At 45.2% G+C, this 25,429-nt stretch overlaps 1 protein-coding gene and 1 long non-coding RNA gene across 2 annotated transcripts; both read left to right on the top strand.

The window, feature by feature from the left end:
* Window positions 1–11,340: 11,340 nt before the first annotated feature.
* SMIM20 (small integral membrane protein 20) lies at window positions 11,341–11,568 on the top strand. The gene has a single exon (XM_019805205.2). It carries the CDS (start codon window positions 11,452–11,454, stop codon window positions 11,566–11,568), a length of 117 nt encoding a protein of 38 aa, XP_019660764.1. The 5' UTR covers window positions 11,341–11,451.
* Window positions 11,569–14,424: 2,856 nt separating this feature from the next.
* On the top strand, window positions 14,425–23,561 carry LOC117804454. The gene is made up of 3 exons (XR_004628922.1): window positions 14,425–16,041; window positions 22,059–22,115; window positions 22,887–23,561. It is a non-coding gene; the product is annotated as an uncharacterized LOC117804454 (long non-coding RNA).
* The last annotated feature ends 1,868 nt before the right edge of the window (window positions 23,562–25,429 follow it).

The following is a 25,429-nucleotide window of genomic DNA, read 5'->3' as shown; positions in this document are numbered from 1 at the left end:
CAGGTATTCTCGGGATGCTCCCTCTTGAGCAGACCTTCTGTGCTAGGAGATGTCACTGATGGGTGCTGTGGTCATTCGCTCTATCTGTGCATCAGTTGTTAGCCATGGGAGTGAACCATCTTACATGGCTCAGTCCAGTTAAGCCCCCAGATGACTTCAGCTGTCCCAGCCACCAGCCACATCTTGTGATGCCAAACACCTAGTAAATCTGCAGATTTCTTAGTGATAATAAATTACTTTAAAAAAAATTTTAAAGATATTTATTTATTTGGCAGGGAGAGAGAGAGAACACAAGTGGGGGGGGTGGGGCAACAGAGGGAGAGGGAGAAGCAGGCTCCCCACCAAGCAGGGAGCCCAATGTGGGTCTCCATCCTAGGACCCTGGGACCATGACCTGAGCAAAAGGCAGACACTCAACCAACTGAGCCACCCAGGTGCCCCTATTTTTAAATTTTTAAGCACTAAGTTTGGGGTTATTAGTTATATGGCCAAAAATAATCCAAACAGGAATTTAAGAGAGAGGAGTCCATTTCAGGGCAAGTAATCATGGAAACATCCCTAGAACAAATGAGATTTGAAGTTTCCTTGGAGGGAAGGATGGTGACAAGAGGGTCTTGGGAGAAAGTCATTCTAGGGAGAGAGAAGAAATGGGGTAGAGGAAGAAAGCAAAATTGAAAAGGGTGTTCAGGGTAAAATCATGACAGCTTTGGGAACAGCCTCACTTTGTTAATAGAAAGGAAAACTCATTCCTGCTCTTCTGATTAAAGGGTTTTATGGGGAAAATGGGGCTCTATGGATAAGTTAAGGGAGACAGGAATTTGTAGAAGAATGGAAACCATAGAGCCTCTGGACTTGCCAGAACGCACTGGAATTGGAAGATTGGTAGGGATCCCCCAGTTGCTCTCCATCACACGCACAGTAACATTTTTTAATTAACATATACTGTATTATTGGTTTCAGGGGTAAAATTCAGTGATTCATCAGTTGCATACAACACCCAGTGCTCACCACATCAAGTGCCCTCCTTAATGCCCATCACCCAGTTACCCCATCTCCCACCCATCTTCCTTCCAGGAACGCTCAGTTTGTTTCCTATAGTGAAGAGTTCCTTATGGTTTGCCTCCTTCTCTGTTTTCTTCTTATTTTAGTTTTCCTTCCATTCCTCTATGTTCATCTCTTTTGTTTCTTAAATTCCACATGTGAGTGAAATGATATGATAATTGTCTTTCTCTAACTTATTTTGCTTAGCACAATGTCCTCTAGTTCCATCCATATCATTGCAAATGGCAAGATCTCATTCTTTTTGACGGCTGAGTAATATTCCTTTGTATATGTGTCCCACATCTTTTTTACCCATTCATCTGTAGATGGAGATCTGGACTCTTTCCATATGTTGGCAGCTCTGGACATTGCTGCTATAAACATTGGGGAGCACGTGCCCCTTTAAGGCAACACACAGTAACATTTTAAGCCCTTCATGGCCCGTGAGGCCCATGGCATGCTTCTCTTGCCTGGCTACCTTGATGACTTAGTTTTCCTTTCCTGTCTCCTTTTCTTACTTCCCTCCAGCCACATCAATCTCTTTGTTGTTGTTCTTTGAAGAGTAAACCCACTGTGGGCTCAGCCCTTTCACACTCATAGTCTCTTCACCCTCCACCTGGATTGTTCATCTTTTCTTAAATATTCACATGGTTCCCCCTTCTCTTTATTCAGGTTTCTGTCACCTTCTCAAAGAGGCCTTCTTTGACACCTAAGTAAAAATAGTTGCCCCTACACATAGTCCCCTTACCAGCTCTACTTTTCTTCCTAGAACTCATTACTCCATGACTTCATTCATTCATTTACTTTATTTATTTACTTACTTACTTATGGGATACTTCTTTACTTTCTTTTAATATGGAGTAATCTCTCCTTCAGTTTTTTGTCAAAACATGAATTTCTTTAATGGCTTTTGTATTCTAGGGTAGTTTTAGGTTCCCAGCAAAACTGAGCAGGAAGTACAAAGAGTTCTCACATACCTCCTGCCCCCACACATGCACAGCCTCCCTCCTCACCAACATCCTCCACCAGAGTGGTACATTTGTTACATTCTATGACCCCCCCCCCATTGGCAAGTCATTATCTCCAAAGTCCGTGGTTTACATTAAGGTTCACTCTTGGTGTGGTACATTCCATGAGTTGGGACAAATGTATAATGACATGTATTCATCATTATGGGATCATACAGAGTATTTTCACTGCCCTAAACCTCCTCTGTGCTCTACTCATCCTTCCCTCTTTCTTAACTCTTGGCACTGACTGATCTTTTTATTGTCTCCATAGTTTTGCCTTTTCCAGAATGTCATATAGTTGGAGTCACATAGTATGTAGTCATCTCAGATGGGCTCCTTTCACTTAGTAATATGCACTTCAGTTTCTTCAATATGTCTTTTCATGCCTTGATAGCTCATTCTTTGGGGCCCTGGATAAGATCCCACTGTCTGGAAGTAGCACAGGTCATTTATCCATTCACCTACCAAAAGACAACTTGATTGCTTCCAGGTTTTGACAGTTGTGAACAAAGCTGCTATCAACATTCGTGTGCAGGTTTTTGAGTGGACACAAGTCTTCAGCTTTTTTTGGGTAAATACCAAGGAGTATGATTGCTGGATTGTATGGTAAGAGTATATTTAATTTTGTAAGAAATGTCAAACTGTCCCATCTATTTTTAATCTATTTTTATTGAGGTACAGTGGACATGCAACATTATATTTTTTTCAGGTTTACAACATAATGATTCAATAGTTGTATATATTATGAAATGATCACCACCACAATAAGTCTAGTTAACATCCATCACCATACATAGTGACAATTTTCTTTTCTTGTGATGAGAAATTTTAAGATTTACTCTCTTAGCAACTTTCAAATATGCAATACAGTATTCGGAACTATAGTTGCCATGCTGTACATTACATCTTCATGGCTTATTTATTTTATAACTGGAAGTTTGTACCTTTTGACCTTCTTCACCTGTTTTGCCCACCCCCAGCCACCCACCTCTGGCAACCACCAATGTGTTCTCTGTATCTGTAAGATTGTTTTACTTTTTTATCCATGAAGGCAAGGACTTTGTCTAGTGCTTAGAATGAGGTCTGGCATATGCTGGATGCTCAACAGAAAATGGTAGAAAACAATGAATGAATAAATGGATCCCAGGCAGCCTTAGGGTTTGCAGTAACTTGTTACTTCTCAGCAGCAGGGATGTGTGGATCTTCATTTTAATTCTCTTCCATTGTTCTCTGCTTCCTGCTATTGCCAGGCAATTCTCTCATTGCCTGGGAATAGCATCTACTCACCAAACTTCGCTCTCACAGCTTCTGCTGATTCATCACCATGACTTACTCACAGCTCCCCTCATGCTGCTATTGCCTCTCCCTGTGCATCTGTCCAACTTCTGCTCCCTCTGCCAACCTCCTGACTCTCCCTGACTTTACAGCTGAAATTCTAGAGGCAGAGAATCTCATTGGGTCAGCCCATTCCCCACTTAGGCAGAGATTTTGGACCTTTGACTGTGTTCTAGGTCACATGTCCATGCTGATTTGATCAGCCATAGGCACAGAGCACAACAACATAGACATAGATTATTTCACTCAGCTGAGGACACAGGAAGCAGCAGTGGCCTGTTGATCAAAACCTGAGGTCCACAAACTCTTCCTACGAGGTCAGCATTACCTTGATCCCAAAGCCAGACAAAGAGACCACCAAAAAGGAGAATTACAGACCAATATCCCTGAGGAACATGGATGAAAAAATTCTCACCAAGACATTAGCCAATAGGATCCAACAGTACATGGAAAAGATTATCCACCATGACCAACTGAGATTTATTCCTGGGCTGCACGGTTGGTTCAACATCCACAAACCAATCAACGTGATACACTACATCAATAAAAGAAAGGACAAGAACCATATGATCCTCCCAACAGATGCAGAAAAAGCATTTGACAAAGTACAGCATCCTTTCTTGATTAAAACTCTCCACAGTGTAGGGATAGAGGGAGTATACCTCAATATCATAAAAGCCATATATGAAAATCCCACAAAGAATATAATTCTCAACGGGAAAACACTGAGAGCTTTTCCCCTAAGGTCAGGAACACGACAGGGACGTCCACTCTCACCACTGTTGTTCAACATAGTACTAGAAGTCCTAGCTTCAGGAAACAGACAAGAAAAAGAAATAAAAGGCATTCAAATCAGCAAAGAAGAAGTCAAACCCTAACTCTTTGCAGATGACATGATACTGTATGTGGAAAACCCAAAGACTCCACCCCAAAATTGCTAGAACTCATACAGGAACTTAGCAAAGTGGCAGGATATAAAACCAATGCACAGAAATCAGTTGCATTTCTATACACTAGCAATGAGACAGAAGAAAGAGAAATTAAGGAATTGATCCCATTTACAATTGCACCAAAAACCCATAAATACCTAGGAATAAACCTAACCAAAGAGGCAAAGGATCTGTACTCTGAAAACTACAGAACACTCATGAAAGAAATAGAGGAAGACACAAAGAAATGGAAAAACATTCCATGCTCTTGGATTGAAAGGACAAATATTGTTAAAATGTCTATGCTACACAGAGCAATCTATACATTCAGTGCAATCCTTAACAAAATACCATCAACTTTTTTCACAGAGCTGGAGCAAATAATCCTAAAATTTGTATGGAACGAGAAAAGACCCGAAATAACAAAAGGAATGTTGAAAAGAAAACCAAAGCTGGTGACATCACAATTCCGATCTTCAAGCTCTATTACAAAGCTGTAATTATCAAGACAATATGGTACTGGGACAAAAACAGACACATAGATCAATGGAACAGAATAGAGAACCCAGAAATGGACCCTCAATTCTATGGTCAACTAATCTTTGACAAAGCAGGAGAGAATATGCAATGGAAAAAAGACAGCCTCTTCAACAAATGGTGTTGGGAAAATTGGACAACCACATGCAGAAGAATGAAACTGGACCATCTCCTTACACCATACACAAGAATAGACTCAAAATGGATGAAAGACCTAAATGTGAGGCAGGAATCCATCAAAATCCTAGAGGAGAACACAGGTAGCAACCTCTTTGACCTCAGCCGCAGCAACTTCTTGCTAGACACGTCTCCAAAGGCAAGGGAAACAAAGGCAAAAATGAACTATTGGGGCTTCACCAAGATAACAAACTTTTGCACAGCAAAAGAGACAGTCAACAAAAACAAAAGACAACCAAGAGAATGGGAGAAGACATTTGCAAATGTCTTATCAGCTAAAGGGCTAGTATACAAAATCTATAAAGAACTTCCTGGACTCAACCCAAAGAACAAATAATCCAATCAAGAAATGGGCAGAAGACATGAACAGACATTTCTCCAAAGAAGACATCCAAATGGCCAACAGACACATGAAAAAATGTTCAACATCAGTTGGCATCGGAAATACAAATCAAAACCACAATGAGATACCACCTCACACTAGTCAGAATGGCTAAAATTAACAAGTCAGGAAATGACAGATATTGGCGAGGATGTGGAGAAAGGGGAACCCTCTCACACTGCTGGTGGGAATGCAAGCTGGCGCAGCCACTCTGGAAAACAGCATAGAGGTTCTTCAAAAAGTTGAAAATAGAGCTACCCTCTGACCCAGCAACTGCACTACTAGGGATTTACCCCAAAGATACAAATGTAGTGATCGGAAGGGGCACCGGCACCCCAATGTTTATAGCAGCAATGTCCACGATTCCCAAAATATGGAAAGAGCCCAGATGTCCATCGACAGATGAATGGATAAAGAAGATGTGGTATACATATACAATCAAATATTACTTAGCCATCAAAAAAATGAAATCTTGCCATTTGCAACGACATGGATGGAACTAGAGGGTATTATGCTAAGAGAAATAAATCAATCAGGGAAAGACAAATACGAAGTGATTTCACTCACATGTAGAATTTAAGAAACAAAACAGAAGAGCATAGGGGAAGGGAGGGAAAACTAAAACAAGATGAAATCAGAAAGGGAGACAAACCATAAGAGACTCTTAAGTATAGGAAACAAACTGAGGGTTGAGGGAGGGGAGGGGGGTTGGGGGATGGGGGTAATTAGGTGATGGACACTTAGGAGCGCGTGGGATGTAATGAGCACTGGGTGTTGTATGCAACTGTTGAATCTCTGAACTCTACCTCTGAAACTAATAATACACTGTTAATTAATTGAATTTAAATTTTAAAAAAATAATTAAAAAAACCCCTGAGTTCCAGGCTGAATAATTCATATTTTAGGGAGAAACTGAAGTCTTCTGAGAAGAGCAGTGATGAATCAGATCTTTGTTTCCAGAAGTACTTTGGGTCCTCCATGAATCTTTGGATACTCCATGAATGAGACAGTTTAGTGATGGAAGGGGAGGGCACCTGCAAGACAAATTAGGAAGCCATGGCCATGGCTGATAATGCCTCTAACCAAACCAGCCGCAGTGAGAATCAAAGGAAGAGGGCAGAAGCAAGTGGGTCTTGAACCTGAGGATTTTCCCTAGGCGTGGGAGGCTGGAGTTCAACAGAAAGGCTGGTCTAGACAGGAAGCTCCCGAAGCTGTTGGGGAGGAAGAATTTACTCTGCCTTTCAAGGTCCTTTGAAGATGAAGAATCAAATTGACATGAGACAGATTAGCAAGAGAAAACCAAATTTAATAGGGTAGTTATAGGGAACCCACATGGGGAAATCCCAAAGACAGTGACACATGAGCTAAGGAGAGGGGCAGGGGAGAAGGAGCATTAGCAGGAAGGTGAAAGGAGATCTTTGGAAAACAAACGTGCCCTGTGAGGCAAATCAGTTTCTTAGGTAAAGAGGAATCTTTATTAATAGTGTTCTTCCTGGTACAGGCAGGCAGTTGAGGGGGAGGTAATAAAAACCAAAAACGAAAAAACAAAAAACTTTTCCTGAATCTGCTAAGTTTGGATTGTTTTTAAAAAAAATTTTTTTTTGAGATTTAATTTTTAAGCAATCTCCCAAGGTGGGGCTTGAACCCCTAACCCTGAGATCAAGAGTCACATGCATCACAGACTGAGGCAGCCAGGTGCCCCTGATTGCTTTTAACTCAAAATAATGTTCATGCCACAGTGGTCCACCTTGGGGCTGCCTGCCCTTGGCCCCTACAAAGTCATAAAGATATTAGTTACAACTATAGGGTGCATGGTGTGGCAAGAGGTAAGCCAAGACAGATATTCAGGGAATTCTTTTGGATGTAAAGAACAGATCAAAGAAGAAAAGCTTGAACGAAATCGGAAATATTTATACAGATGAGTAGACACTCAGAAAGTCACAGTGCCTGATAAAAACAGGGAAGTGTTTCCTATATTTATTTTCTTATTCTTACAAGTTCAGGTCCAGAGAACTCTGCATTAGATCCCACTCTATTCCAAACCCCAAGCTTCTATTCTGCCTGTTTTCCTGCAGAAAGCAATGACACTTTATGAAAATCCACAACATTCTAAAAATACATCAGCTGGGCTGCAGTGCCACAATTAGTGGAGCTGCTGTCCCAGGAAACCCTCATCACCATTTTGCTTAGATCAGAGAGCGGATTAACTTTGATGTCTGTCTGAACCCCATGTGAGACACCACTGGTGGTCTGCTCCCTGCAAGCATTCAATCTTCACATCCAAGGGAAGAAGGAGAAAGAGCCAGACAGGAGCCCAAACCAATTTTTTTTCTCAGTGATTGAGATAAAAACATGCACCCTAGCCCTCCTGACATATTTGACTTGCATCCTGTCTCCTTCTATCCCTTGAGTCCTCTCCCCCTTTGCACAAAGACCTTCCCCCAGATCCCAATTTCCTTTGGCTTTTGCAAACATTAGCACAGCTCTGAAGCCCCAGGCCCTTTGTCTATGCCGTGTGTCGGAGATAATTGCGGGACTTTCTGCATCTATTAGGTCTTCTGTGGGTATGCAACTGAAACAGGCTCTGATGAGGTAAAATCCAAAGGGAGTTTACTGGAAGTATCTGGGTGGCCTGCAGAATATAACGGATCTCCGAGAATCCGACTGCAAGGGGGAATGAGAGTATCTCTAGGATTACAAGCAAGTGGAAGAAAAGCAAACATCTCGTTGGGACATTAGCAATGGAAAAAATCCACCGCACGGTGTTGTCTATCTGTCCCCGTGTCCCCATGCTCACAATTCTTCTTTCTCGGAGAAAAGGAACAATTGGGCCAGGTTGGAATTGGACCCACACTCAGACAATATGGACTCACCGACTTTGCAAGGCAGAGTAGACTGGGGATAATTGCAGGCCTCTGGAGTCAGCCAGACTGGATGCGAATCCTGGCTCTGCCATTGAGTCGCTATTGAGCTGGTCATTCTTGTTATGGCCCCAGCTCCTCCCTATGCAAATGGAGAATCAGGAGCTATTATTAGGGAAGGCTGGGGGACCAAAAAGCAATTACTACCCACTGCCGCATCTTCTCCCTCTATTGCACTAGAGATGCCATGAGGACAACAGACTCTTGTTAATTCGCTGCTGGCTGCATTCACCAGCATTTGAAATGTGCTTGGCACACGGGCCTTGGCTCAGTAAACCTTTGTCAGATACACAAATGCTGATGCTTCCTTTCTGTGTTCCCAGTCAGCTAGTGCAGTGCTTTGCTGGGGTCGGTACACAGTGTTTGCTGATTGAATCTGTGAGTCAGTGGGATCCTCACAAATGGGGAGAACATTGGGATCAAAGAGATGAACCTATATTTGGTAGGACTCGGTGGCAAGCAAGTGATAAGTAACTAATTTTTTGGTGTTATGATGCGAATGAGGTGATTATTGTATCTGTATACATTGTGGCCTGGCCGCTGGTCAGACTAAACCTGTTAGATTAACTAGAGGGGACAGGGAAACCACCAGGTTACTTGCCACTTGGGGGAGTGGTGGTGGCTCGTTTGTCCCACATTAGTCCTTCCCTGACTTGGAGGCACGGCTGGTACCTCATCAGGACATCCTGGCTTGCAGGGGCTCTGTGGGTAGGGGTCATCCGGCCATCCTGGCGAGCTTGCTCTTGGAGACAGCCAGGTCTCAGGGAGGAGCCTGTCAGATCCGGAATCATGAAAACTAAGCCTGGTCCTGGTTCAGCTAATGGTGTGTGACCCTAAGAAAGGTCTCTGGATCTCAGTGACCTGGTCTCTAAGGTAGGATAATCCTTGACTTGCTGCTCATGGAATTGTGAAGCAAATGAAATCACACTCATGGTGACTTATCTGGAACTCTTGTTGTAAAAAAAACAAAAATCAAAAAACGAACAGAAAAAAAACAGCTCAAACTGGCTTCAGGGAAGAGGGAACTTCATTGGCTCATGTTATCGGGAAGTGCAAGGGCCAATCCTTTTCAGGTACAGTTGGCTCCAGGAGCTCAAACGCAATGTCAGCAATTGATTTCTCTCTACTTCTTAGCTTTCCTTCTGCTGTCCTGTCCTCATTCTCAGTGTCTAAATGGTGGTGCCCAGTGACTCCAGTGTCTAATCCCCTCAAGTTCAACTCCAGATTTCCAGCAGCTGAGAGAGACTATGACTGGCTCAACGTGGGTCATGTAGCCGGGAGGATGCAGTGACCCTGGATGATCAGACCTGGACCCTGTCCCAATCAATCCCTGTGGTGTGGGAGCTTGGTCAGGCTTGGTTATATGCTTAACTTTCAGAACCGGGAAAAAAGATCATTGGGGTGGGGGATGGCAGAGGAGAAGCCCGGTTTACCTCATGGATTGAGAATGGGAGAGGAGTGGTTTGCCAAAAGATATTCCGGTGCTGTTAACAGAAAGATAAATGGAGGATGAGTTAATAAATGACAACTGTGCACTACACTTGGGGTTTTATATCACGTGACAGAGAGCATGCCTCCCAGCTCCCCTCTCTGCTGGGAAGTCCTCGGTTCTCACCCTAACAAGCTCCTGCAAGCCTCAAGGAGCCGCTGCCTCACCCAATAGCCATTTGTCTTCCTCCACTGAACTTCTGCAGCCTGCAAGACCCTATCACTCATTGGCAACAAGCTGCACTGGGTTCATTAGTTATCTTTTTATGTAGATGTCCTGTCTCTTCATCCATGTGGCAGGTTCCTGGAGAGCAAGGGTCACGACTTATTCATCTTGGTGTCCCTTGTCACACTTTGCCTGATGTTTGGAGCATGGCAGATAGTCCATAAATCTGCCGACAGATCGAACACCTGATTTATATGCTTCTGGAAGCACAGAGGTAGATAGTAGCTTGACTCAACTACAAAACTACAGAGAGAGAGGAAACCTGTGCTTTCCACACTGTTTCTGAAAGATCGTAGATCTTTTGCAGACTAAATAATACTGCCGGGGTCAGGATAAATATCCTCTTGCTCCCCAGCCCCCAGCTGCTGGTAGCATCCTTATTTATAAAGGATTGAGTGAAGGCCCAAGGAACCTTAATCTCAGCTGCTCAATACTTCTGGGTAGCTCATATGCCCCCAGAGCCCACTCGGAAGGATGGAGGATGGGAATCATAGGAAGAGGAAGAGGATGTCTATTCTCAGTGGTCCCCACCACAGGCCGTAGGGCAAAGCCCCAGGGTCCCATCAATGGGACTGGCCGCTGGCTCTCTGCCTTGCACGGACCCTATTTATTCTCCATCCTCATTCTAACCCAGACATTCAGCAAAGGGAACAGAGAGAGGGGGGATAGAAAAACGTAGTCAGAACAAATCCACTTGTAGCTTGGACGTTGAAACAGCGCTCCGCCCCCCTCTCTAGACTTGGTCCAGAAGTCCCCATGGCTGGGGTTGGAAGCCCCCTGCAGCCCATCCTGGGGCAGGCGAGTTGCCCCTTTGTCTCGCATCCGTTCCAACAGCCTTCAAGCGGGCCCAGTGACTAGTCCAAAGCCCTGCGGCCAAGCCGGGGTTTCCTGACCTGTGAAATGGGCCAACTGGTAGGAAGATTAAATCAGCGAGCCACAGAGCACACAGCTCGCGGTAGAAAGTCACTAAAATCAAATAAGGGGTGGGTAGAATGAGAAAGCTTGGCTGATAAAGGAGGGGCTGATCAAAGAGGTCAGGAGAATGCGGCACCGAGGGGGCTGCGCGCAGGGCAGGGGCCAGAACAGGGCCCGCAGGACCCAGCGAAGCTAGAACCCCACTCACCACGCCGCTGGCGCGGGGCAGGAGCAACAGATTGCCAGGGAGCTCGGGGGCGGGGGGGTGGTGAGCTGAGAGCGACACCGAGGCCCCGCCCCCACCCGGCTCCACCCACCCATAGCCCCGCCCCGACTCCGCCCCCACCCTATCTCGCCCCGCCCCGCCTCCAAGGCCCGGAAGCTAAAGCCGCTCCGCCTCTTCCGAGCGGGGTCACGGGCCGGCGGCGCGAACCGGGACTCCCAGCGTGCGGGGCTCTCAGCCGGTCTGGGCAGGCCCCCTGCCCGGCGCCATGTCCCGGAACCTGCGCACCGTGCTCATCTTTGGCAGCTTCATCTCCCTGATCGGCGCCGCCTTCTACCCTATCTACTTCCGGCCCCTAATGCGGCTGGAGGAGTACCGTGAGTGACCTGTGACCCCGCGCGGTGGCCTGGTCTCAATAACACCCCCCTCTCTTCCGCCCCGCACCTGCTGTGGGGCCCTGGAAAGAGCTTGGCTCGGGAGTCAGGCGGGCCCGGGTTCGAATCCGGCTGTGTGCGGCTTTGTGACCGTGGACAAGTGTGAATCTTTCATACTTTCAGCATCCTCATCTATAAATAGCTATTTGTAATCGGTAAAATAAGACCGTTTAGCCTCCATTGAGACAGGTGGTAACGAAGGCAGCCGACACATAGTAGGTTGACACTAAATACTAGTTCGTGCTCACAGGTGGCATTCGCGGAACGCTTACTGTGTCTGGTTAGATATGCATCGTATCTTGTAATGTGCACAACCTTGCTTTGGGGTAGGTATTAATGCCCGTTTCACAGGCGGGAAAACAGGCCCAGAGAGGTTGTATAACAGGCCCGAGGTCACACAGCTAGTTAAAAGGCAAATACTCCAACCCTGGCCTGTGTGTGCAGGGCGTCTCCCACACACGGAAGCTGGGAATGGTGATATTGGAGGGAGGCAGATGGAGCCCTAATCATCCTGAGCCTGAAGGTGTTTTTATTGCACTTCATTTCCACTCCCAGAGACAGCTTTGAGCGGAAATGTTTCAAACCTAAACTGTTAACCTGGGTTTTTGAGTTTTTCCTCAGATCTTTTTTCAGATTCTGCTGTCTTCCTTCATTTTAAGCGGTTTGCTCACATGACAATGGTGAATATCCTGGGAGTAATTTTCCTCCTTAATCATTCAAGTTCTATCATTCTAAAAGCCAAACTCTCCTTCCTTGAGACCTATACCTCAGCAAGGATTAGCACTTTGATACATCCGAAACCATCTGTCAGAGAGAAAATATTAGGCATTAGAGGCTCATTTTGTTCTCCAGGAAACCTGAATCATCTTGAAGATGGAAGAGGGCCAATCCTGCCCCCTGGAGAATATTAGCAGAGGCTGAAAGCTTGGCGATTTGAAGGCGAAAGCTCTGTGTAAATGCTCTGCCCGTTACAAATGCTACAACATTTGGTTTCTGGAGGCAGAGCGTTTTAAGTACACACTCACGTTTCCTGGTAGCTTCTTTCATCATCCAGGATTGAAATGGCCTCTGTGCATTCTGCCTTCTAGCCTAGGTCCATGCGCCACGCGTAGGGGTAAACAGAGGGTGGTGCGAATCCCTGCGTAATCTCGTTCCATCATCCTGACCGGATCCGTGTCCCAGGCTGTCTTCTTAGGGCATCTAGAATAGAACTTAGGACAAGGGGCTCTGCTTTGGATCCCACTGGAAAAGTGTCCACTATGAAGACTAAAACAGTGGCTCACTGCTGGGGATGCTTTTGTCCCCCAGGGGACATTTGGTTCTATCTTGGAGACATTTTTGCCTGTCACAACTGGGGGTGGAGTGGGGTGGTGTGAGGGTGCCACTGGCATCTAGTGGCTAGAGGCCAGGGATGCTGCTAAAGTGCTGCAGTGCACAGGACAGCCCCCGTGGCAAAGAATTACCCGACCCAGGACGTGCATGATGCCGCGGTGGAGACATGCTCGTCCAGATCAGATGACAAAGGTGTGGGCTTGTGCCATGCATCCCAAGCGCTTCATATATATTAACCCATGTCGTTTTCATAACCATTTGTTGTAGCTGCTGTGTGATCATCACCCCCATTTTATATGTGGACAGACTGAGGTCTGGAACAGTTAAGTGACGTATACAAGGACCCACAGCCGATAAGTCAGATCTAGGATTTGAACCAGTATGTTCAGTCACTACACCACAGCACCGTACTGTCTCTGAGGGGGTGAGAAGGGGGAGCAGGGCAGGTGAGGGTCTAAATCCCTCCTAGATAAGGATCTTAAGGTGAGTTACTTAACCTCCTTGAGCCCAGCCTATTTCTTCATCGATAGCAGTGGAATTTGCAGGACTCAATTTATAGGTTTTGGGGTGTATTAAATGAGATAACAGGTGTGTGGAAACACCTAGTACAGTTTTATATTAGGCATTCCATAAAAATGTTTAAAAAATAAGGAGCCATAGGACAGGGGTGTGAGACAAGGAGATTTAAGCAGGGCTGGCTGACCTGGAAGTATACTGGGGCCCCGGCAGGTGAGGTATTGGTGACCGGGCCATGAAAACCTGGCCTGTCTATTGGGAGGATAGAGCTGCAGTTCGTTTCAGCACTTGAACTAGTATTTACTTAGCTTCTTTTGCATTTTTTTATAACCCGGATTTTAGCAATGGCTGCGTACCTGGTACTGTTAGGTGCCGGGTGTACATAACCGGACAAGATGGTAAGAGCATTCTGTCCATCTCACTGTCCCCACCGTCATCCAGCCCACTTCCCTCACCTTCTCCTTGGACTCCAAGCCGGTCTCCCTGCTTCTACCAGGCCCCAACTACAAACTCATTCTCTACCCGGTGGCCGCAGTGGTCTTTCTGATTGCCCTTTTGTTGCTGATTTCTACCTTACTTGCATTTGTGGTTAAAGAATGAAGGCTATATGATTTTGATGATTGGTCAAGATTTGCTTTGTGGCTTAGTACAGGTCCGTTTTGAAATGTTCCTTCTGCGCTTGAAGTGAGTATATGTCATCGCTGGGTACAGAGTTCTGTGTATGTCGATTCCATACCAAACTTCTTAATTCTGTTACTTAGGTATCTTTAGGCCATATTATTAGGTGCACACAATAGAGAATATTCTTGTTTAAAGATTTCTTTATTTGAGAGAGAGAGGGGGCGCCTGGGTGGCACAGTCGTTAAGCGTCTGCCTTCGGCTCAGGGCGTGATCCCGGCGTTCTGGGATCGAGCCCCGCATCGGACTTCTCTGCCGGGAGCTTGCTTCTTCCTCTCCCACTCCCCCTGCTTGTGTTCCCTCTCTCGCTGGCTGTCTCTCTCTGTCAAATAAATAAGTAAAATCGTTAAAAAAAAAAAGAGAGAGAGAGACTGGGGAGAGGGACAGAAGGAGAGGGAGACAAGTACACTCCCCGCAGAGTGGGGGCCCAACTCAGGGCTCGATCTCACAACCCTGAGATCATGACCTGAGTCAAAATCAAGAGTCAGATGCTTAACCGACTGAGTCACCCAGGTGCTCTTTGGCATCTGTCTTTAAATCTCATAACCAGCCTAAACTAGATTTTGTAATCCAATCTGATAATTTCTTTTAACTGTTGGATTGAGCTCATTTTCATTTATGTTTACTGATATATTTATATTTATTTGCATCTTTGTGTTTTCTGTTTATTCTTCTATTTCTGTAACTCCTTTTTTTCCTCCATTTCTGCTACTTCAAGTTCTTTTTCTCCTCTATTCTTTTGAAAGTTTTACATTCTATTTTTATTCTTTCAGGATTACTGTTTAAAGTTCGTCAATATCTTTATCCTCCTAGGAAATATACAAAGACCTGAGGAGAATGCCCTGGTCCTTGTACCACACGCCCCTCTGTGCATTTATTCCTTCCCAGTCACCTAGTACTGGCAGGGTTTTGTGCAGTCACTGATTGTTTCTCTTTGCTCACATTCTTTACTCACCGAGCCTACATCTCACTCCTTTCTACTGTCCGTTTTCCTCATTCTGAGGTGCATCTGATAATATTTCTTTCATGAGCGGTTGTCACTGGCAAAATTCATTCTTGTTTGTCAGAAAATGTCTAGAACTCCAGTTTTCTCTGTGGCTGTTGTCGTGCCATTTGTTTTTTGTATTTGATCATCTTGCTTGCTTGATTAAAACACTTCCACAGCCCTCTGCTGTCCCCAGTGTCTAGCCAGTGGAGGCTCATGGAAGTATTTTAATCCGAAGAGTGAGGTGATCGGATTCCCTCTCACTCGGGGTCAGCAAGATTTCCGGATAGAGGAAGGCTGTACTTGCTGTGGTCACAGGAGGCTAGGGAGAGGTGACTGTAGCCCGAACCAGTGGTGGTTATAGGACTGGGGAGAAGTACTGAATTGGGGAGCTGTATTTAAGAAATAAACTCTACAGGGTGAGGGAAGGAGATGAAGGAGAATGACAATTTCCAGGCTCCGGCAGCCGAGGAGATGGTGGTGCTGGTCATTAAGAAACACAAGAAGAAACTGGTTTTGGGAGTGAGGAGGATGAGCTCGTTCAGCTTTGGATGTGTTGTGTTTTCAGTATCTGGATGTGCTCGTGGAGATCGCGGACAGGCAGCGGGTTACGCTAGCCTGGAGCTGAGGTACTGGGCCTGAGCTGGAACTAGAGGTGGGGCCCTGGATGAGGTGCTGGATCAGCACGGGGTGGGAGGCAGAGCCATCGGAGCTAAGGGCTACAGGGCAGCACTGGGAAACCGCGAGAGACAAGCTGGCCTGGGACAGAACACTGGTGAACACGGTATTGGAAGAGCACACGATCAGAAGAAAGGAGCCATCAAAGGAGACAAGGAGCGGCCAGAGCAAGGGGGTTAAAACCAGAAGAGGCTGCAGTCGCAAGTCCCATGAAGACAACTCTTGATGAAAAGGGGTATGGCCAGCAGGGTTGGGCTTCTTGGAGTCAGAAAGATAAGAAGCGGAAATATTCAGTGAATTCATGAAAAAGAAGGTGAAGGTCAGAGTTATCTAGTGAAGAATGCTTTCAGTGGTTTGGTGGTGGGCAGAGAGTCGCTGCTCCACTGAATGGCTACTTAAAGATATTTGTATGGAGAAGAGAATGATAGAGTATGTTTGCAGCAGGTCAAAGGGTCTAGGGAGAGTTTTGTTTCAGGGAAGGGTGGGACAGCCAGGAGTTGTCCGGACAAGGAAGGATGAAGATAATCCATAGAGTGACAGGTGGTAGGGCATCTTGAGATCAGATGGAGGAGAGCCTTGGACCGAAGGCAGGACACCTCTTCCACTGGCTCAGGAGGAGGGGCAGGTAAGGATGCAGCTAAATAGAGGTTCGGTGTTGGGAAGTTGTGGGCACTTCCGGGTGATGACTTCCGTTCTCATTGTAACGCAGCAAGTGCAATCATCTGTGAGTGAGAGGCACAGCCCCCAGCCAGACTCTCTCTTCTTGTAACACTGTCTTCCCTGAGCTTCCGTGACCACCCCTGCTGCCAGTCCTCTTGCCTTTGCTCTTTTGCTCCTGTCTTTCAGCCACTCCTTCTTAGCCTCTCCTGGGTCTTCCTCTCCCGACCATCCTTCATACATTTGTATTCCCCAGGACTCTGGGCAGACCGAGGAGAAGGCCACAGTTCTTGGAAGCGCAGGGCAAGGTAGGCCAGACATCCAGGCCTTGAGAAGTGGGGCCAGTGAGCTGGCTTGGGAGGAGCCCACGTTACCATGTCGGGTCCGAGTGTCAGGTCAGCGCGGGCCCTTCAGCAGGGCCAGCCTGAGTCTTGTTGGCCAGCCTGGGCACGGGGAGTGCGGGGACAGCTCCATTACAGGGTCTCTGCCAGAATAAGCCCAGCGGCAGCAAGAAAGAAGGGGAAGTCTGCTTAGATAAAATAAAATCAAGGCGGTCTTCCGTACCTTAAAAGCAGGCAGGCTGCTCTGACAAGACTGCCTTATTGGATTTCATGTTGACATTCAGTGTGATCTTCAGCTCTTCCACTAACTCAGCCAGACTTTCCTAGGTGTTAACAGGGATGACAAGGTCAGTTCTACATGTGACACTTGAGTCCCGAAATGAGCCCTCAGGAGACAGCGTTGGCATTGGTGGTCAGCGATCCCATACCGGAATTATGGGGACAGTTCTGTCGTGCTCCTGGAGGGAATCCCAGATGATGTCTTTTAGCTTTCATCCTGCTGGCACAGTGTGGTTTGTTGGAAGAGCCCACGTTTCGGGGAGAGTACAGCTGCTGTAGCTCGGAGCCCAATCTGGCTTTGTGGCCTAGAACTAGACCATGATCCTGAATATGGCCTTTTAAAAATAACATGTATTTTATACCAGCCTGTGGGATGAGACAGAATTGGATCATTTTCGGTGATCCTGTTCATTTTTAACTTTAAGTAGATGTGCAGAAGCATCAAATCCTAAGAGTTTTGCCAGAAAACCCATGCTCTTTCAGTCCCCTTACTTAGGTGACTTGTCCAGAGTCACTGAGCACGTTAATTCCTGGGTGGACACTAGAGCCTATCTCCCCGACCTTGTCTGCTACTTAATGATGCCCTGTTTCACGTGCCTTGAAGACAGCACAGAGTGTTTACTAGCGGAGGGAAAGGCTGCATGGGATTGTCATGAGGGGACCTAGTCCTCCCCCAATCGGTCACATTCTCTTACTGCTGCACCTTCTGCCCCCGGCTGGAAGTCTGTTGTACAGGATTGGAACAGGGTTGCAAGAAATTGCTTGACCGAGGAATACTTCTGACCTCGGGAGGGCCTTTTCCCTATCCCCTGCCAGGTGCTAGAATATGCTTTTTAATTTCTTTCGCTGGAGAGTCCAGTGCAGGACAGGGACAGACTAAAGTCCTATTTTCTAACTGGCTTTACAGAGCTCCCTGGGTCCAACCAGACTCTGGTGAAGAAGCAGAAGTGTTTCTGGTGTTGGGAGGAGTCAGCGCCTCCAGTGGCCCTTTGGTCCCCCCGAGCCACTGGTTCGCACTTGCCACCGTGGCTGTTTGGTCCCTTTTGCCACTGATTCAGCTGGGCACTGGGGCACATCCAGTCCTGGATGACCCCGTTCGTAGGCAGACAGGGTACGTGTCCAGGCAACAGCAGTGAAATGGGAACATTGAAAAAGTAATTTTTAATTTTTTTATTTGCTGTTTAAAAAAAGATACTTTGAAGTAATCATCCTGGAGCAGTCACAAGGAAGTATAAGGACGTCCTAAAAACTTGTTTTGCAGTTGTATATTTCAGTTATTAAAAAAAAATCCAAACCAACAGAAAAGACCTAAAAATAGTACAATAAATCCCCATATATTTGTCACCTAGATTTACCAGTGAACATTTTGCTGCATTTGCTTTCCCCCGTGTGCTTGCTGTATTACAGACTTATACGTACATACACATATACATACATAATTACATAGATGGATAATTATTTTTGTTGTTTTGCTGAACCATTTGAGAGTAAGTTCAGGACGCTGTGAGCTCTCCTTCCCAAACACTTCAGCATGGATTTCCTAGGAACAAGGCCATTTTCTTATATAACCACAATGCAGTTAGCCAGGCTGGGAAATTTAATATTGACACAATGCTATTATCTCATATACAGCCCACACTCACGTGTTGCCATTTGTCCCATTACTTCAGGTTTGGAGTTGCTTTTATTTTCAACTGTCTGTTGCTAAGAGGAGGTGGCGGGGGAGGGGTCCTGAGGCCATCTTCTCACTGGGCAGGGTGCTGAGGGCCTTGACCTTCTGCACCTGCTGCTTGGTTTCTGGCTGCTGGCCCTCCACCCGAGCACGTGCAGCCAGTCAGCTGTCAGCGGGCCCCGGGGAACACTGTCTTCTGCTGCATGGTTGTGAATGTCAAAGTCACAAGTCACACAGTAGAGCTGTTTGACAGTATGGACATTTACTATGAAGATATGTTTTCATTTTCAGAGACTTAAAAATTAATAGGTGGATTCTGTCACTACAGTCAGAGAATCAGCCCGCCCACATGCATTACCAGTTTTCATAATAACACTTTGGCCCTTTGACTAGAGATAACGATCCTCAATTAAAACTACAAATCACACCACTGCCTTAGCACCAGGGGGCAGAGTCGGGCTTCCTGAGACACTGGCATGGGGACTTTTCTAACCGGCATCACTAAGCTCCAGCCCAGTATGGCATGTTTGCGTCTTAATCATTTCACCTCTGATAGAAACATGCTCACTACTGAAAAGTCAGTAGTAATTAGCTTATCCTGATTTGTCCGCATACTTAAACCTCTGACTTCAGCGTTGCCCTTTTCTTGAGGTTTATAGACACTTGCTGTTTCTCTAATGATAGCAAAATAGAAACTTACTGTCAACTTCAGCAAGACATACTGCTAAATCCTGAGGGACCAGTTTGTTTTCCTTCTCGCATAGTCCGCATTCACAAATTTTAAAGTGCCTTTGTGTCATATCGTGAATTTATATAAGACTGCTTTGGCTTTAGAGTATTTATAAAATATTAATGGATTAAAGAACCAGGGGATATAGATAGGTTGCTAATACCGGTTATCACTTGATAGGAACTAGTTCAGCGTTTAAATTGCCTGTCCAAGCCAAAAAAAAAAAAAAAAAATGAGGTGGTTGCATAAGGACAAGGATTATGAAGAGATTACGGTCTATTTTAAATAAATCCTTAGCCTCTCTCGAACCTCATTAGCAATTAGCAAGAAAAGTGTGAAGACAGGGATTCCTTTCTCTTCCCTTGGTTCTCCATTGCACTGTGAGAGGTTAGGATACAATTAGACATTCTGTCCTTGCTATCAAAAGTCAACTTCCTTTGGTGCTTGGCAGTCTGCCAGTGTCCAGCTTCGCAGTCCCCGCCTCTTGGAGAATGTGTTCAATATACCAGGCTGTCTGATTTTCTTAAATCCATGGCTAGAAAGCTTTCTGGCAATTGATTATTTTTTTAAAAACTCACCTCTTCCAGGGACATCTGGATGGCTCAGTTGGTTATGTGTCTGACTCTTGATTTCGGCTCAGGTCACGGTCTCAGGGTCGTGGGATGGAGCCCTGTGTTGGGCTCCGTGCTCAGTACAGAGTCTGCTTATCCTTCTCCCTCTGCTTCTCACCCCACTTGTGTGCCCGTGCTTTCTCTCTCTAAAATAAATAAATAAAATCTTAAAAAACAACAACAACAACACCACCTCACCTCTTCCATAATACTGCCAAATGGACCTTTTAGGTGTGGAAAATCGTATCTATTTTTGTCCTGGCACCATCAGTGGCAGTGGGCAGTGTAGTCTTGCACCCATTGGCATTTTCTTTCTTTCTTTTTTTTTTTTTAAAGATTTTATTTATTTAAAAAAGATTTTATTTATTTATTTGAAAGACATAGAGAGAGAGGGAGAGACAGAAAATGAGTGGGGGAGGGGCAGAGGGAGAGAGAGAGAAGCAGACTCCCTGCTGAGCAGGAAGGCCAACTCAGGGCTCTATCCTAGGAACTCGGAGACCATGACCTGAGCCGAAGGCAGACACCTGCTTAACTGACTGAGCCATCCAGGCGCGCCCCCATGGGCGTTTTCTAAGAGCTTATTTGAGACACATCCGTACTTTGATAACTTACATGTTGACAGTATGGTAGGGCTCAATTCTACAGGAATTTAATGTCTCAGGAAATGAGATCACCTTTTGAGTTATTTTAGAAAATCTGACACCGGAGAGCTCCATTATCCACTCTAGATGGAAGAAGCCTTTTGGCATAGCTTGGTCCTGAGGGTCTTCGTTCTTTCTTACCTGCTGCTTTTCAGAGAGGCCCAGGGAAACCATTGGGCCATTATCTATAGTGGGCTCATTATGCTGTGTCTTCCCTCTGTCTGTCTTAGAATTAGATATCAAGATTCACATAATCCCTATTGCCTCGTGTTTTATTTGCCAAAGCTAAATTTAGCATTGATAAAACTATCAGGCAGGTCACTTAGGATTGACTTTCTGTCACATCACTGGAGTGCAAGTTCAATGAATATTCGATTTGGCAAGTCCCTGTTTCTTGTACCTTTATGCTTCTTGTAACTTTATGAGAATCCAGGGGCCGGAATAAAGGAGACGGCCTAATATTAAATAAGAGCTAAATGTGGATTTCAAGAAACACTGGCAGCCTGATTAAGACAAAGGTCTGATTACAACATTTAATTACTATAATTTAGTAGTAAACATCCTTTGGCTCCAAGTCTTTCCCCTGAAAAGCTGCCGTTTGTTTGTCAAGATACTTAAAATAATAAGTCTTTGTTTTCACAGACCTTGGGTTTATTCTAAACCACTTAGAAAGATGTGTCAGAACGCTTGAAGCCCACAGACATAAAATGCCCAATTTCTCTTGGCCCTCGCCTGTTGGACATCTCCAAAGAGATGGGCTGAGCTGCTGTAGCTGGAACACGCTTACTAATTGGCACAGCACCTGCAATCAATTAGGGAAGCTTCAATTATCCAAACCAAAGCCACCCACCCAAAGATTAATTTTCTGCTCTATTTCCTATCAAAAACATAGCATATTTAGCTCTGGTCTAGTCCTTCAGCGGAGCACATTTGAGACATAGAAACTACATCGTTTTCTTAATTGTACTTGTTCCTTCAATTCAGCAGCCTTCCCCTCATAATATCCCGCCCACCAGCTCTTTCAAAATTGTTCTTTTTCTGTTGTTTTGTTGCCTTTCCAAAATGCTGAGATCACTGAGAAAAGATGTTAGTCGGGAGCTTTTCTTTGGAAGTACGACTTTCTTTGCTCTTATTGAAAATACCCAATCTGTCTGCTCTGTAGGCTCTAACTTCCATAACCTGAGAGCTTTGAGTATTGGCCTCTCGTGTATATCACTTCCGAATTGTCCCATGTCAATGTCCCACAGAAATAGAAAGATTTCTACCACCGTGACCCGCCCCCTACCTTTGTAAAGAGCAGTTTTTCTGTTGTGTTTTTCAGAGAAGGAGCAAGCCATAAATCGAGCTGGTATTGTTCAAGAAGACGTGCAGCCACCAGGTGAACTCAGGAATCAAAATAGTCGCGTTTGTGCCGTTGGGTGGGGTGCGCATGCCTGCCCGGCAGTGGCACAGATCTTTGGAGTGCGGAGGCTAGCTGCTGATTGTGCTGTTCATGGCACAGAAGTTGCCATTTTGTAGGAGTCACCCCAAGACTTCATTTTAGTATTTCACCCCGGAATGTGCTTTGCAAGTTTGCACGTTCCTCTTGCGCATTTGATAAATGGGCATAAACATGTCACAAGTGTGCGATTGAATATCAAGGGTGAATCGTTCTACAGACCGATTTACCAAGCCCTAGTAAACCCTGCCCTCGTGGGAAAAAGGCTGTTTACCTGCGAGCCATTTTAATTGATGTGGGATTCTGCTTTATTAACAGAAGCTCCAAAGTTCCCCTTGTGGCTGAACTGTTAGTTACTTTCAGATGATCCCAGTTGGGTGAGAAGGAGAGGTTTCCAGTTTATTAACCAAAACTGTTGTAATCTCGGGCAACCTCTTTTTTTTTTTTTTTTTAATATTATTATTTATATTTTGACTAGGCCAGATACACAGCTTCCCATTATGGGGCAATTTCAGAGCCATTTCCGTCTCTCACGGCGGCCATGGCCGCCCAGCCGTAGCACCCCAGGCTGCCGGCAGCTTGGCCACACTGTCTCAGACTACATGGAAATTGCACAGCTCAATTCTGATGTCATTTTGCTTGTTTGCAGTTGAGGGAAGTGGTAGGAGATTTAAAAGCGAATCCTGTTTTGATTCATGTTTCTTTCTGTAGGGTTAAAAGTGTGGTCTGATCCATTTGGCAGGAAATGAGAAGGCCATCACCACTTCGATTATGAAAGACATCTTCATGCTTTCCGTTCTGCCACAAGTACAATTAATTGCCTCACTACAGAAGGATGGCTGGAGAAGAAAACTCTATAAAGCTGAAAATAAGAGTATTGTGCACAAGGATTAATATTTCCCTTCTGAAGTATCAAAAGAACCCTGGAGCAAACCACACCATTAGGGAGGTTTTCATGATTCGCTTTACTGTCTAAAAATGAAGCTCTCTCACCCAGCTGTGTTTGGAGGAGATCTACTCATTATTCAGCCTCTGCTGCTTTCCTAACCAAGCTGTGATGTGACTGCAAGCAGCCAGGAGACTTGGGAAGATCCTGGTCTGTCTTGCCATCCTCCAAACAGGAAATTTCAGTGACAAGCCAGCACGCTGAGCAGCCTCACAGGGCTCTTGGAAACATTAAAGTTGATAAAACTCTGAAGACAAGGTACATTGTACTCTTTAAGAATAACAAGTTCAGCTTAGCCATCTCGCCGAAGGCTGCCACATGTTGGAAAATAGGTAAATAGGAAGCAAGTTCAACCAAATGTTTGTGCGTGCATGATAGAAATCAGTGTTGAATTAACAGAAGTGAAAATATGTATATTAAAAGGATCTAGTTTTAATTCACAATGGTGTAAGTTTTTTTTGAAAATCCTACGTAAACTCATGAAGTCACACTAAGAAGCGCTGTTTGACTGGGTAATATTTGATGAGATATTCGGCTGGGTGGTGTCTCTCAGTTTGTGTACCAGCAAACATTTTAAAGGTAAAGAGCAGATTTGTTGAGACAGATACTTATTGGTTGCAGGGCTCCACCAGCCACCTTGCCCAAAGCTGCTGCAGAGATGAGCGTGAGAATATTTTCTTTCTTCTCTGGTGCTCTCTCTGGCCCCTTACTAGATTATATGTTTTTGAAGAGACACATCTTTTTCATTTTTAGATTTCCCAGAGTGCCTTGCACATTACTGTGGGTTCTCTTGAGATGAGCTGCCTGATGACGTGAGTTTATTATTGTGAACTGGGAGTTCGCTTAACAGACAACTGACACAGTTACGTAATTACTGTCAAAAAGAACTCAGACTGATGGTTCCATAACCAAAGGCATCATTTTTTGGTAGACATTCCCTAATATTTAACTGACCCAATAAAAGAAGTTGACTCATTCAGGGTATATTTGGCCACTATTTTCCTTGGAGGGGGCACCAGGAAGTTGTGTAACTTAAAGTCTGGCATTCTGTGGGCACTTAATTGAGATTTCTTTATGACGGAGGCAAGCGCGTGTACCATCTGCTCTGGAAGATGTCGTCGAGAACTCTGGGACCTCGATTGCCTGTGTGCCAGATGGAACAGACTCCGTTTCGACTCTTCAGTGGGATCTTTGTCCCGGCTTTGACCCTGCCCTTGGTACACCTCTTTGCAGAGATAAAGGAACTCTCTGTCCTGCTCAGCTGCCTTGATGTTTATAAAAGGATCGTCTTCGTGTTGTCAGAGCTGTCACATCAGACTGTGCTGCCCACACTCGACAAAAGCCGGGTTGTAAGAGATACTCCTCTTGGGGACTGACTGAAGGCCTTGGAGTTCATCCACGGGGTGCCCAGCTGTGCCTCCAGGACGATCGTGAGAGCCCTTGGAAGAGGGGATCTTGGTCAGATACAATTAGGAAACACAGAGTTAAAGCAAACTCGGCTTATTTGCTTCTAGTTTGGTGATTTCCAAGAGAGGCTTACCATTTCTCAAATGTATTTGATCACAAAATATTTTTCACGGATTATCTTCTGGGTCTAGTGACCAACAACATCCTTTTTGGGAAATCTTTCTATGGATCAGTGGTTCCCCAACTTTTGATCTCAGGATGCTTTAATGCTCTTAAAATTTTTTGAGCACCCAAAGTGGGTTATACCTGCAGGTACTATATTAGAAATTAAAGCGAAATCTTAATTTACTCAAGAATATCAATAACCCATATAGAGTAATATGACATATTTTTGTGTGAAAAATTTGTTTTCCAGGATAAAAAATAATTTGCAAATTTCTTTAATCCCTGGCATAATGGATTTTCTTAACAGTTAGATTGTAATTAAAATCTGCTTCTGCATTCGATCTGTTGTTCAGGAAAACTCCACTGTACACACTCATAAGAAGATGAGAGGAAAAAAGGCAAAATAGCTGGGGCAACTGGGCGGCGCAGTCAGTTAAGTGACCAGTTCTTGGTTTTGGCTCAGGTCATGATCTCAGGATCCTGGGATGGAGGCCCAGCATCTGGCTCCACACACAGCAGGGAGCCTGGTTGGAGATTCTCTCTCTCTCTCTGCCCCTCCCCACCTCTCTCAAATGAATAAATCTTAAAAAAAAAAAAATGGCAAGGGGGACCCTCCTACACTGTTGGTGGGGACTGCAAACTGGTGCAGCCACTCTGGAAAACAGTATGGAGTGTCCTCAAAAAGTTAAAAATAGAACCACTATGACTCAGCAACTGCACTACTAGGTGTTTATCC

Source organism: Ailuropoda melanoleuca, chromosome 11 (genome assembly GCF_002007445.2).
Source record: "Ailuropoda melanoleuca isolate Jingjing chromosome 11, ASM200744v2, whole genome shotgun sequence".
In the NCBI taxonomy this organism is placed as follows: Eukaryota; Metazoa; Chordata; class Mammalia; order Carnivora; family Ursidae; genus Ailuropoda; species Ailuropoda melanoleuca.
This window is presented reverse-complemented; position numbering and strand designations above follow the sequence as displayed.

Coding starts and splice junctions, on each gene's coding strand:
- SMIM20 (XM_019805205.2), top strand. CDS start 11,452: ATGTCCCGGAACCTGCGCACCGTGCTCATCTTTGGCAGCTTCATCTCC.